The sequence below is a fragment of the Oreochromis aureus genome, linkage group 6 (assembly GCF_013358895.1).
Source record: "Oreochromis aureus strain Israel breed Guangdong linkage group 6, ZZ_aureus, whole genome shotgun sequence".
Lineage (NCBI taxonomy): Eukaryota > Metazoa > Chordata > Actinopteri > Cichliformes > Cichlidae > Oreochromis > Oreochromis aureus.
The window spans coordinates 32506328-32520866 of NC_052947.1; the positions used below are offsets into that span (position 1 = coordinate 32506328).

The following is a 14539-nucleotide window of genomic DNA, read 5'->3' on the forward strand; positions in this document are numbered from 1 at the left end:
ATTTGTCCACACACAAGCACTTTAATTTTTTGTTTTCTGTGTTGCTCCAGCAGCTGACATCGGCATGAACAGAATCATGATAAACACTGAAGAAGCAGGAGAAGCAAAGCTTAAGGATCATGTGAGAGGAAAATACAGGAGACAGTATCAGAAGCATTTAGAGTGTGCAATGTTTGCTGCACCGTACTGGCGATTTAGCTTGCTTTGACAGTGGTCCTGCAAATGTTACGTTTATTCTCAGGCACATCTTCCCACCATGTCCTCTAACATGTGTACATTATTTCAATATTACATTTCTGTAGACTCCTATTTACTCAATTTAGGCTAAAAAATCAGAGAAATAGACGCACCTGGTGCTAGTGAGCCAAAAAAATATGTTATCATCAAGAAATGATTATGCCATGTGTCCATCTTATTGTGACCTCTGAATTTCACTGTGAGTTTCCTTCATCATTGTAATCTTTCCTTCTATTTGTTTTTTAGACTTATGAAAACCAAGTTGTTGAGGCGTGTTTCAATTTGGATTCTTCTGAGCAGCGGAACAACTGGCACATCTATGATAATGATGATGGTGATCATGTGTATGAAGATATCCCTGAGATAGAAGATATGTGCTTTACTCATGAACGCTAAAACGACAGAACCAAAACAAACTGAACAGTATACAAAACTGTGATCAAATATGTGGTCATATTAATGCCTTCAGTACTAATTGTAAAAAGTCATCTTTATATCAGTCATAACCATTTCTCAGAAGTACATATCTATATTAAACTATGACATAATCTTATATTTGTTGTTTAGCCTGTCTTCTCCCAGCTGTACACCTGTTATGTACATTGCCTGTAGTTATGGGTTTTCCTCTGATGTAGCAGTTTTTAACACTTGTACTTCATAGTAGTTCTGTTCGAGCCCCATATTGTCAATCTTTTTAGAATACGTGAATGAATAAAGAATATTGTGGCTATGAAAATGAACTGAAATGTATTTTTTTTTCAGTATTAGGTTTCAGGCTTTCTTGTACACATGATTTATTTATTTATTACTAATTACAGCAACACAAAAAAGAGCCAAACAAAGAAGTGTTGAACCTTTCAGTATCCTGACAGTGCTGAAGTGGTCGGGTATCGTTTACGGTGAGTCATGCACTTTTCCCTCTCGATGAACAGTGAGTGGGTTTTGCAGTTGATGTCTTTCTCCAACACCATGCGTGACTCCTCCAGACGAGACAGGGACTCTCTGGCTTTGCTCAGCTTCTGGTGTAGAGATGCCAGAATGGCATCAATCTGCTTCACCTCCCCTTCCAAACTACAGAAGCAAAAAATCAGAGCAGTGAGAAAGACAAAGAAGTTTATTGTTTTGTGTATGCATACCTGAGCTGGGGTTCATCCCTGCACAGCTCCATGTTGGGTCTGAGGGAGCGAAGGTAAAGTCTGGACTGAGCTACTCGCAGTGGAGCTTCTTTGTTGTGAATGGCCTGCTGCAGAGCCACAATGTTTTTCTCCTGGGCACCAATTTGCTCCAAGATCTACACATGAGATAATACAATCAATCATCAACTAATAACCAGTCATTTACTCTGTCTGTCAGTTTGTCCACCTGTTTGAGCTGAATATTGAGCTGCGTCTTGGCCTCATTCAGCTCCACACAGCGTTCGCTGAAGGCTCGGTCAACACTGGAGCACTGGACTCTCAGATCCTCAGCCGTGTCCTGCAGTACCTGCTCTACCAGCGCTCTAACACACAAGGATTTAAATTGTTTAAAGCAAATAATAAATAATGAACCAGGGTCAGTTTCAGATTCTGCTGCAGTATATGAACTAGTATGTGCTCTAACCTGAGACTGTTGGTAGCCTGTTCCTCCTGCACGGCCTTGGACAGGTTGTCTTGTGTAAACTTCGTCCATGATGGGTGGCTGGACACCCTGCAGCAAGTGAAAAAAGTTATCAGGACTGTTTCTCATATTGTTAGGTTTATGTAATATCTCCAGTTGCTCAAACTCACTGTTCTTGCATGGAAGCTGAGCTGGGATGGTGCTGCGTATCTGAACTCATGTTACTGTGTCTTCCGCTGTGGTCATCAAAATGGTAGGCCTGGTACTTATCAGACCAGTCCATCTCTAAAGTGTGCTTGGCTTCTCTGTTCAACCTGATGCACAGATACACATGAAACAAAAGTTTCTGTTTATAGTTATATAAATATTTCATGTTATGAAATTCTATGTGTTATGCAGTTTTACTCCCAGTAAACAGAGTTTAAAACTTACTTGATTTGACTGACAACCTGAGCTGTAGTTCTCTTCAGAAGAGCCTGGACGCTCCTGATCAAGTCCACTTCCTGCAAAATAGAGTCATCTTACTGGTTAATGTGTTACTGCCATCTGCTGGATCTCATTATTAAATGTTTTTATTCTGAAAATATTACAGTAAAAGCTAAGATCAGTTCACATATGTTTAAATATCACTGAAGACAAGAAAAAGCAGAAATTCTTAGCTTGATGAGGTGAAATCTGCCACTGCAAGTTGATCAGATCAGACTAGTTCACATTTGTCATTAACTTAGGTGCGATTCTTTCCCTTTAAGTTGAAAAGCATTATTCCAAACTAAAATATCAATGTGTCTAAAATATCCCATTAGCAGTAACTGGTCAAATATCAAATTAAATACATTTTTGAGAAAATGTATCCAAATACAAATTTCACTTATAATTATAATTATACGTTCGGATTTTTGCAAGCCCACATTTAGGCGATATAATTTTGGATCATGAAGTATAGTCTATCACCTTGAACAACTCTTCTTCCACAGTGTCTCTGACCAGGTCGGCTCCCAGCCTTCTCGCCCTGCAGTTCAGATTGTCTGTGGCGATGGCATAGGGAATCTCGGTGGCATCCAGCGCCTTCTCCAGCCGCGTCTTCACCGCCACCAGTGACTCCGTATCGGCCAGCAGCTGCTCGATGTGCCGCTGCAGCTCAGACTTCCAGTAGTGGATCTCTTGTAGTCTCTCTCCCAGAAGACGTGTTCCCTCGGCCTGTGTCTTAAAAGTGGATGCATCGGTGTCTTGGTACAAAGTTCTGGACGCTCGCTGGAGGCTCGTAGCTTCGTGGCAGTCGGTACCGGCTTGCTGAAGTAAGTTTTGGTAGTTGGAGAACCACTCAGTCGGGGTGTATTTAGCCGAGCGGTACCCTGCTGTGGCTAAGCCTGAGGACGGCTGCGGGACCTCCACAAGGTGATCTTTCTCCGGGACCCCCTGAGCTACAGCTCTGCTGTCATAGTGAGGCCGTGATACTACAACATCCGAGCACATTTTTTTTAGCAATTCAAATGGCCTACAAGAAAAAAGACTTGATTTATTTGGGCTGATTTAAGCAGATTTAGTCCCAAAAGTAGCAGCACCAACATTAACAGTCCGGACCAAGCTGTAGGTTTGTTTGTTTGGTGTTGCCTAGTTACACATGTTGGCTCAGATGACACGGCTAATCATCACATGCTAGTATCAGTCAAACAACAAACCTAAGTATATTATAATACGATAATTAATAATAAAGCTCTGGGACCAATTCAGTGTATAACAGAAGAGAACCATTTTAAATCTCTGTAGTATAGTATACAGAATTTATTGTTTAGTTGCTAAATAGAGTAGAATAGAATAGAATTGCCTTTTATTGTCATTGTACATGTACAACAAAATTATGGGTGAGTGCAGGAATAAAGTATAAACAGTAAGACAACAAGAATAAATAACAAACAGGAGAAATATATGCAATATATGCAATCAAGAAGAGTGCTTGGAAGTAGTGCAAAGGAGTTGGTCTGAGTATAGAGTCCAGTTTGGTGTTGAGGATGTCTGGGGTTATGGTGTTGAGCCTGAGCTGTGGTCCACGAAGAGCATCCTTAGCTCTTCCTGTTCTCCAGATGATGATTATTTGTGAAATTATCATGCGAAAACAGATGGTTAATTTGGAGAAACAATAAAATGCAAAGAAGGGAATACTTTATCACTCATATAGTAGTACCAAATAGTTTTGGAAAAAAAAAAACAAAGGGCAAAGTAGATATTTATTTCATTTTCTTGGTAGGGAGACTTTTGACACTTTATTTTAAAACAACAACTTGAAAGTTTTATGGCTTTTATAGCATGCAGCACATTTTTAAAACATTTTAAATCTAAATCTAAGTCTGGACCCCAATGTTGCATTAAAAAAACAAAACAAACAAACAACTCCAATCTCCAACACCACTGCAGAAATGAGGCGCCAAACGATGATAGAGCATCCAACAATATCATGTAGAAAACACTGATGAGTTGCTTTGTATATATACATTTGTGGCTGTGCAACAGGGGACGTTGTTAGGATTTTCAAACATTGAAGACTTAGCCCAGCCCTGAAATCTTTAGGATTTTCATTGAACAGTTGACCTGTTATAACAATACAGACATTCACTAATATATATGTATACACAAGGTGTGTAATATGACGTATGGCCTCCTCTGGAGGTGTCATCTATCTGCCCATGGACTGCACATGTATCTGGATCTGTTGTTGCCCTTGACTTCTGCATGAGAGCGACCTGCGGTTGTGCAGTAGCTTCTGGCTGCATCTGCCTTTGATGAAAACATTGACCCAGCAATACAATAAGAGGCATATCAGGATGAAATTCTGGTGAAGGCAGTATTTGGATATAGTTCTCATCCAAAAGCTATTGGCCTAATGAAACAGTCCCAGGACACCAAAAATAGTACAAATACAGATTAAATTATTGACTTTTGTAGATAATTTACAATTTGGGTTTTCTTTTTTTAAAAAAACTTTTTATTTTGTACTTTTCCAAATTTATAGTACACGCAAACAAAAATATGAAAAAGGAACACAAAAGAAACAAACTCAAAGTTATAAAGCATACCTAATCTGTGGGGAAAGGAAAACAAAGAATAATTATACACATATATATAGAGATAAATAGGGAATACCCAAAGTACTGTCTTATCAATCCCGTCCCAAAACACCATCCACCCAGCCCCTTACTCCCATATGAGGACTGCCAAGCAAAGCCCAATTCCGGTCCTCTCACCGCATCCATCCACAATCATAACATATTTGAACCCAAAGCGGGGAATAGAAGGACCCCATTCTCTCAGGGCCCGGCCATCCGCCTATGCCTCAAAGAACCAAAGACTAAAATTAATTTGAACTAGAAAAATTTGCATTTCCTGCGAAAATGCAGTGTGGATGCTGTAACGCTGAAGCTGTCTGCTAAAATTAGCTGAAAAAGCTGAAAAGTTGCAGAAATTATAAAAACTTTGCAGAAGCAAAGGAACTTTGCTAAAATGTAGTAACTTAGCAGAACTGCAATATCTTAGAGGAAACATAATACTTGGCAGAAATACAAGAGCATAGCAGAACTTAGCAGAAATATTGTAACTTAACAGAAACACGATAACTTCTCAAAATACAAGAATTTGGGAGAAATAGTATAAGATAACAGAAAGAATATATTTAGCCAAACATTCTTAAACATTACAGAAATACTATGATTTAGAAAAACAGTACAACATAGCAGAAATGCTGTGATTTAAGAGACATTGTAATATATTATGAATATTGTAATTTTAAATAAATACTATGTATTAGCAAAAATACTCAAGTTTAGCACAAATATTATAACATAGCAGAAATACTATTCTATAGCAGAAATGCTATATTTAGAAAGAAAAATATAATATAGTAGAAATACTGTGATTTAGCAGAAATCCTACAATATAGCTTAATATGGAACAAATACTATGATTGAGCAGAATAGTTATAACTTAAGTGAAAATATTGGAAAGGTAAATTGATAAGCTGAATAAAAAGGAACATGGTTAAGTTCGCTGAAAACCAATTGTTGTTCACCTGTGAAAAAATAAAATAAAATACATTTAGAAAAAAAAACAAATAAGAAAAGCCAACAGATACACACAAAATCAAATATGGATACACAAATCAACAAATACACAAGAAATCAAATATGGATACACAAATGTGTAGAGAGAGACACACACAGACAGAGTCTATGCCAGTCAACCAGTCTGAATATATAATATTTTTATCCAACAATGAGATGCTGCCCTAAAAGCGTCTTTGTGTGTGTCTTTCTTTCTCTCTCTCTCTCACACACACACACACACACACACACACACACACACACACACACACAGCATCAGCAAGTGAACAGGGGCTGTTAACAGCATGTTTCTAGGTCAGTCAAACAGCTGTGAGCTTCTCAATTTGAATCCACCAATCCGAGAGGCTGTGTGCTTTTTCCCGCCAAAACTGGTGCACCAAGTGCAGGCTTGTACACATGCAGCACAGAGAGAGACAGGATTTTTGCAGTCTATTTTCATAGTCAGGACTCCCCTCAAACAAACAGCCATAAATTCCCAACCGAGGGGCTAAACGGTCATTCTTAGACCGCTTTTGTTCAGACGACATGGGGAATCTTGAAATGTTGACCATTTAAAATAAAAATATGAAATATTATGGATATATGACATAGATGATTGGTTGCCTGGGAAGCCATGAAGGCCCCAATATGCAAATTTGAATGTGCCAGCCCTCAGATATGATTGGCGTGTTGGGAAGCCATGAAGGCAACAATATGCAAATTTTAATGTGCCAGCCCTCAGACATGATTGGTTATCTTAGAAGCCATGAATGCCCCAATATGCAAATTTGAATGTGCCAGCCCTCAGATATGATTGGCGTGCTGGGAAGCCATGAAGGCAACAATATGCAAATTTTAATGTGCCAGCCCTCAGACATGATTGGTTATCTTAGAAGCCATGAATGCCCCAATATGCAAATTTGAATGTGTAAGGTCTCAGATATGATTGGTTGTCTTAGAAGCCATATAAAAAGCAATAAAATTGTACTATGATTTGGTAGAAAACTATAATTACTCAAAAATACTATATTTGGCAGAAATACAATTTTTGGCAGAAACACTATAATTAGCACAAATCTGATGAAATAGCAGAAATAGTATGATTTAGCAGAAATGCTGTATTTAGCACAAATACTGAAAAGCAGCAGAAATGCTATGACTTAGCACCAGGGTTCGTACGCCTTTTTCAGGGTCAAATTCAAGCACTTTTTAAGCACTTTCAAGGTCCCTTTTCAAGCTTTTCCAGCACCCCCCGCCAAAAAAAAAAAAAAAGAAAGAAAAGAATGCATGTTTCAATTCGCATCACCTCAGTAAGACCATGTGAAAAGACACCTTTGCTCCCCTTTTGTTAAGACACAGAAAAATAGAAAATACCCCCACATAAAAATATTGCAAAAGGAAACGGCCGCCTTATATACATAGTGTATAAACTCAAAATGCACATTTCACTTAAAAATTAAGATGTGAAAATGTGAACAAATCAACTTGTTAGAGATATGCTTCTCCTGTTGAAAAACAACAACAACAAAAAACAAAACAGAAATAAGTCTTCTCATCAGATATTGATGCTTCTTTCCTGTGTGACAAAAATAGATGTTTGTTTGTTTGTTTGTTTTTTTAAGTTAATTCCCAATAAAACTGTTTTATTGCTAACTACATTGCTGTCTGTATTATTGCTGAAGTCCTAAATGATCACCTTTAAAGTGTTTGTGCTAATAACATCATGTCAGACAGACAATGGAGAACAGCACTGACTGAGAGGCTTTGAACAGATCACATAGTTCAATTCAACATATAAGACTTTAAGAATGCACAAGCATCTACTTAAAATCTAATTTATCATCCGTGATATTATTATGTACAATTCCAATGTATTTTGTTCATCTCCCTTAAATAAACAGGCAGCCTTAAAGTATGAAATATTCATATACAAATACACATAAATGTGTGTACTGTCTGAGTGGCTGATAGTGTCCCACAGGCCTCAGTGTGAACTTGAAGACATTTATAATGTTTAAGGAGTTTAATGTGTAGGTGCTGACGATAAACACATTTTGAATGAAAGCCTTGGGGGAACTTGGGTAGCACAGAAACAAGTGGCTATTCTTTGTGACCATATGGATCGGTCCCTCATATTACCATTGTTTCACCCAAAGGCACCAAGTTAATACTTAAAAAGCTGCAGCAATACACACAAATATAAACAGTACTTGGTGACAACTTTGCTTTTTAGCCTTTAACCCTCTGGTGTCCAGGGTATAATTGGTCATTTTTGACTACTTTTGATTTGGCCTCTATATTTCACCTTTACCTTTCACCTTTATTTCAGCACAATTTATCTAAATTCAGACATAATTTAAAATACGAGTAAAAAGTGATATTTTTGACTGTAAAACCACAAGCATGTTTAAGGAATCATTTTCATAACTTGAAATGGAAATTGTACATTTTTAAAAAAAATATGCACAAGTTTTGCAAACAACAAAGTTACATGGTACTATTTACCTAAAAAAAATGCAGCCAAGGCTCAGATGTTTTTTATATAACCATTTAAAACTATTTACAGAACAATCAGGTGCTCTCATGTCAAATAAGAAGGCACACAAATTATTTATGCAACTCCAAAAATAGTTTGTGTCCACTATAACACAGATGAGAACAGCACAGGATAAACCTGCAGGTTTGACGGCAGGTGTGTCACTCAGCGTTTACACTGCAATCTGCCTTTGGTGGCTTTTTTGCAGCAACTGTGACATTCACTAGTAGAACTGACACACAAAACAAAAAACTACACACTAACTACACAAGACAACACACTAACTTCAGACTCCAAACACGGCAAACGTCACAAATCTCTCACGTATCAAAACTCTCTCTCTGTCTTTCGCTCACTCGCTCTCTCTCTCTTTCGCTGGTCACTCCTAAAACTTCCCCTCTTCCCAAACGACCAAATTGCACATGTTGCCATATCATTTTTGATTGGTCGACATGGTACATTTTTCCACCAATAGGGAAGGAGTGTTTTTCTTTTTTTTCACTCACAAGCAAAGCGTCTTTTGCTAGCGCTCCATAGAAAACGCCGTTTTTTACCGCTTCTTCCCGAGTAAACGCCACTGTTTTATTAAAACAAAAACACCGGTTTTACGTGGCCTATCAACACAGTTTAAACACTGGTATATAGCTTGAAGTCCGCACGTTCGACCCAAGTTGAAATGGAGACTCTGGGTCGACCCCAGAGGGTTAATCAGAAAGCCTTAAGTTGGCTAGTTATGTATCGGGCTAATGTTTAAAGCTTTCACTTGAGTAAATTAACTCATATTACTGCTAAGTAATGTTAGCTAAGTTCACAGCATATTCCATAATAGCGCTGCCATACTGCATCACACTCAGTGCATTTCAATCATTTCTCCAGCGATAGCTAGCAAAATAATAATCATAATTTTAAAAATTGCATGCGTAACGCATACACGTACTGGAAAATTATTTACTAGCACTCACCTATCATGCGACTGGAGAGCGCAAACTCCGCCACTGTCGTTTTCCATCATACACTCATTTAAACAGCAACCTACAGTTATGTTAGCGCACTCATCCCCGACTGGCCGAGGGAGGGGCGGGGTCACACGTTGAAACAGACGCAAGGAAGCCCAGGCAGGGAAATTTTGCTTTTACATTTTGCGACTCATTTTTATTTCTCTATCTGATAAGAAAACTATTTAATCAGATAGTTATTTGTGGTGAATGAAATACAGTTACATTTTCAAGCACTTTCAAGCACCACATCTGAAATTCAAGCACTTTCCCAACCTTGAAAAGACAACATTAATATTCAAGCATTTTCAAGGATTTCAAGCACCCGTACGAACCCTGTAGCACAATAGTAATAACTTACATAGAAAAATTGGAAAAGCAAAATGAACAGCTGAAAAAATGCTGAACATGCTAAGGGTCCCTCAAATGTGATTGTTAAATGAAAAAAAAAATCAGCAAAAAAAAAGTATAACAGTCACGCAATCACAAATATGGACACATATGGAAACACACAAGCACAGAGAGACACACACAGGATCAAATTCAGTCAACCAGTCTAAATATATTGAATTTAAATCATACAATAAGATGCTCCCATAAAAACTCTCTCGCCTCTCCTTCTCTCTCTCTGTCACACACACACACACACACACACACACACACACACACACACAGGGAGAGACAAGCAAGTTTCTAGGTCAGTCAAGCAGCATGGGAGCTGCTAAATTTGAATCCACCAATCAGACAGGCTGTGTAGTTTTTCCCGCCAAAACAGGTGCACCTCTTTTTACACACATGCCGCACAGAGACAGGATTTGTGCTGTCTATTTTTCATAGTCAGGACTCCCCTCAAACAAATGGCTATAATTTCCTAACCGTAGGGGCTAGAACAGTCATTCTCACACCGTTTTGTTCAGAAGAGATGGGGAATCTTAAAGTGTTGACAATTTATCATTAAAATATGAATTATTGAAGACATTTGACTTCTAATGCACCATAACTGAGTAGAGGCAAAGCTTAAAACTGCCTTGACTTGCCCTCAAACAATGCTTTCTAACTCTAAATCTATTTGGAGTATCGATATCATTCTTTCACCGTAAGAGACTGCAGGCTTTGGTGAACAGTCATGGAAATTTTCAGGTGTGTGGAAATCCATCAAAAGATATGACGAGAGAAAAAAGTGCCTCATTTCCAGAGTTTGAAATCTGAAGAAATCTGAGCGAGGATGAATTTCCTACCCTCAAACAAACCCAATTCATGACCAAATGGTAATAGGTGAGAAAGAAATTCTTGAATTGTGAGCGTCAGGAGTGTCTGAAAATATATTGGCACAAGCCTCATGTCTTAACTTTGCTGCGTTAAGGAGATATGACGATTTGAAAATGCCTCTCATTAGAGAAATCCAGCGGTGATTTTGAACAAGTTCTCCATTGACTTTCTATGCAGTTTTCAGACTTTGTGTTGGTGTGAGGAGATTTGCCAAAATTCTATTATACAGAAATACTGTAATCAGCACATAAACTGTAACATTTTAGAAATTCCTCCACTTAGTAGTAATACTATAACATAACACAAATGTTATGATGAGTTGAGCGGCTGGTACTCTGGTGCAGTCAGCACAATCTGAGCTGAACACTCTTAAAACTGTAGAGATGACAGTGGACTTCAGGAGACATCCCTCAACTCTGCCCCCTCATCATATCAGACAGCCCTGTGTCGACTGTGGAGATCTTCAAGTTGCTGGGTACCACCATCTCCCAGGACCTGAAGTGGGAGACCAACATCAACTCCATCCTCAAAAGACCCAGCAGAGGATGTACTTCCTGAGACAACTGGGGAAGTACAGTCTTCCACAGGAGCTGCTGATCCAGTTCTACACTGCAGTCATTGAGTCTGTCCTGTGCTCCTCCATCACAGTCTGGTATGGTGCAGCCACTAAACAGGACAGGTGCAGACTGCAGCGGACTGTACGGGCAGCAGAAAGGATCATCGGCGCCCCTGCCCTCCATCCAGGATCTGTACCTCTCAAGAACCAGGAAACGGGCAGGGAAAATCATCACAGACCCCTCACACCCTGGACACAGACTTTTTTGATCTGCTGCCCTGTGGCACACGGTACAGAAGCCTGCAGAGCAGGACCACCCGACACAGGAACAGTTTCTTTCCCTCGCCATCTCCCTTCTAAACAGTTGAACTGTCACACTGCTCCCACTGCCAGACTGCAACTGCACCTTATGTACATTCTGTAGTATTCATTCCACCTCATTTCATTTCTGTATTTTATGTATATACGTTTAGATTAGTTATTTATAGTTGGTTTACACAGCTTTGTGTATGTATGTGTATGCATGTGTAATGTATATATAGATACGTGTGTGTGTGTGTGTGTGTGTGTGTGTGTGTGTGAGAGAGAGATTTACATTGCTGTGCTCGAGAGCCACCATCTACCGGAACCAAATTCCTTGTATTTGTATGCACATATACTTGGCCAATAAACATGATTCTGATGATTTGGCACAAAACCATGATTTGGCAAAAATACTATGATTTAGCAGAAATACTATGATTGAGCAGAAGTACTAAGATGTAGTAAAAGTACTTTGATTTAAGAGAACCAATTATGGAGGAGTAATACTTTAAAATGGGAGAAATATTGATACACACACACATTCACAGAGCCTAAAGGGAAGAGTATTTGTGCCATGGAGTGTTAAGAAGAATGTGAGGTCCATATTAGAAAAGCTGGTAAAAGTTTTCAGAATTGTAATAAATGATGAATATGAATTAGTGGTCTGTGATAGTGTATTAATTTGTAGGGCAAAAAACATGTTGTTCAAGGTGGAGTTGAACCCACGACCTTCGGTAGCAGCCCTGTGTCATTACCAGCTGCGCCACTGGGAAAGACAGTGAACTCTTGGGAAACAGGGTGATGAGCAGTCAGAATTAGATCGTGGTGAGAGGTAAAGAGCGCCGTTTTTGGAGTTACAAAACGTCATGTAACTCAAAAACTAGGTGGACTAGAAGCATAATTCTTATACTGGGTGAATCAGCGGACTTTGGTGTACTTTGACTGCGATTTTCATTGCTCTTTGTACATCCGTCGCTGAGATATGACGAGAGAAGAAACGGCAGACCTCAGATATGATTGGCTGGCTGGGAAGCTGGCAGAAATATATAGTAATAGTGTGATTAAGCATAAATACTACATTTAGCAGAAATACTGTATTAAGCACAAATCCTATAAAAGCAGAAATACTATATTAAGCACAAATGCTATAAAAAGCAGAAATACTATATTAAGCAATATGAATATCCTATAAAAATGGTATAAAAAGCAAAAATACTGTAATATGATTTGGTAGAAAAACTATAATTAATCAGAAGTACTATATTGGGCAGAAATACTATATTTAGCACAAATCTTATAAAATAGCAGAAATAGTATGATTCAGCACAATAGTAATAACTTAAACAGAAAAATTGGAAAAGCAAAATGGACAGCTGAAAAATGCTGAACATGCTAAGGGTCCTTCAAATGTACTTGTGAAATGAAAAAAACTCAGCAAAAAAAGTGTAACAGTCACACAATCACAAATATGGAAACATATGGAAACACACATGCACAGAGAGACACACAGGATCAAATTCAGTCAACCAGTCTAAATATATTGAATTTAAATCATACAATAAGATGCTCCCATAAAAACTCTGTCTCGCCCTCTCTCTCTCTCTCTCTCACACACACACACACACACACACACACACACACACACACACACACACACACACACACACAGGAGAGAGCAACTTGTTAGGTCATTCAAGCAGCCTGGGAGCTGCTAAATTTGAATCCACCAATCAGAGAGGCTGTGTACTTTTTCCCGCCAAAACAGGTGCAGCCGTTTTACACACACTCAGAACAGAGAGAGGCAGGATTTTTGCAGTCTATTTTCATAGTGAGGATTCCTCTCAAACAAATGGCCATAATTTCCTAACCGTAGGGGCTAGAACGGTCATTCTTACACCGTTTTGTTCAGAAGAGATGGGGAATCTTACAGTGTTGACAATTTATCATTAAAATATGAATTATTGAAGATATTTGACTTGTAATGCACCATAACTGAGTAGAGGCGCAGCAAAACTGCCTTGACTTCCCTCAAACAACGCTTTCTAACTCTAAATCTATTTGGAGTATCGATATCATTCTTTCACCGAAGAGACAGCAGGCTTTGGTGAACAGTCATGGAAATTTTCAGGTCTCTGTTGAAATCCATTAAAAGATATGACAAGAGAAAAAGTGGTTCATTTCCAGAGTTTGAAATCTGAAGAAATCTGAGCAAACGACGAATTTCCTACCCTCAAACAAGTCTAACTCATTTCAGAACGGTAATAGGTGAGAAAGAAATTCTTGAATTGTGAGCGTCAGGAGTGTCTGAAGATATACTGGGACAAGCCTTATGTCTTAACTTTGCTTCGTTAAGGAGATATGATGATTCGAATATGCCTCTCATTATAGAAATCAAGCGGTGATTTTGAACAAGCTCTCCATTGACTTTCTATGGAGAGTTTTGAGACTTTGTGTTGGTCTGAGGAGATTTGCCTAAAATTCTATAAATCTCACAACCATGATAGTGACATTTTCGGAAAGCCAGCAAAAATACCTACGTTTTGATGTATAATTTGTGGAAGTTGAGTGAAAATTGAGCAAGTAGCAAGAAGTTGTTCGGACATGAAGAGAAGACTGCAAAACCTTCAGTGGCACACTGGAAGCCAAGTGCATAGCAACCATAACAACGCATGTATTTTGTGAAAATCACAATTTTGCAACTGAAAACTTTAAGAGGCATAAAAGTAAAATGGTAAAAGATTTGAAAAAGCTGATTTATTCCTGAATAGCCCAATAATTTGTGAACATTTTAAAATTTGAATGGTTGTTCTACGTGAAAGTAGGAAAAAGTAGTTAAGTTTCAAAACAAGCAAATTTTAGCAGAATTGCAGAAGTTTCCCATTCATTTCAATGGGACAAATTAAGCTTAATATTTTAAAAGTATAACAGTATAAAATACCAAAAGACATAGCCATCA

At 38.4% G+C, this 14539-nt stretch overlaps 1 protein-coding gene across 1 annotated transcript; it reads right to left on the minus strand.

Annotated features, from left to right (window-relative positions):
* Window positions 1–5: 5 nt before the first annotated feature.
* Window positions 6–3435, minus strand: tekt4 (tektin 4). Its single transcript, XM_031733735.2, has 7 exons — window positions 2785–3435; window positions 2266–2336; window positions 2004–2147; window positions 1837–1923; window positions 1600–1735; window positions 1374–1528; window positions 6–1308 (listed from the first exon to the last, which is right to left on the minus strand). Exons 1-7 carry the CDS (start codon window positions 3304–3306, stop codon window positions 1095–1097), a joined length of 1329 nt encoding a protein of 442 aa, XP_031589595.2. The 5' UTR covers window positions 3307–3435; the 3' UTR covers window positions 6–1094.
* Between the last annotated feature and the right edge of the window lie 11104 nt (window positions 3436–14539).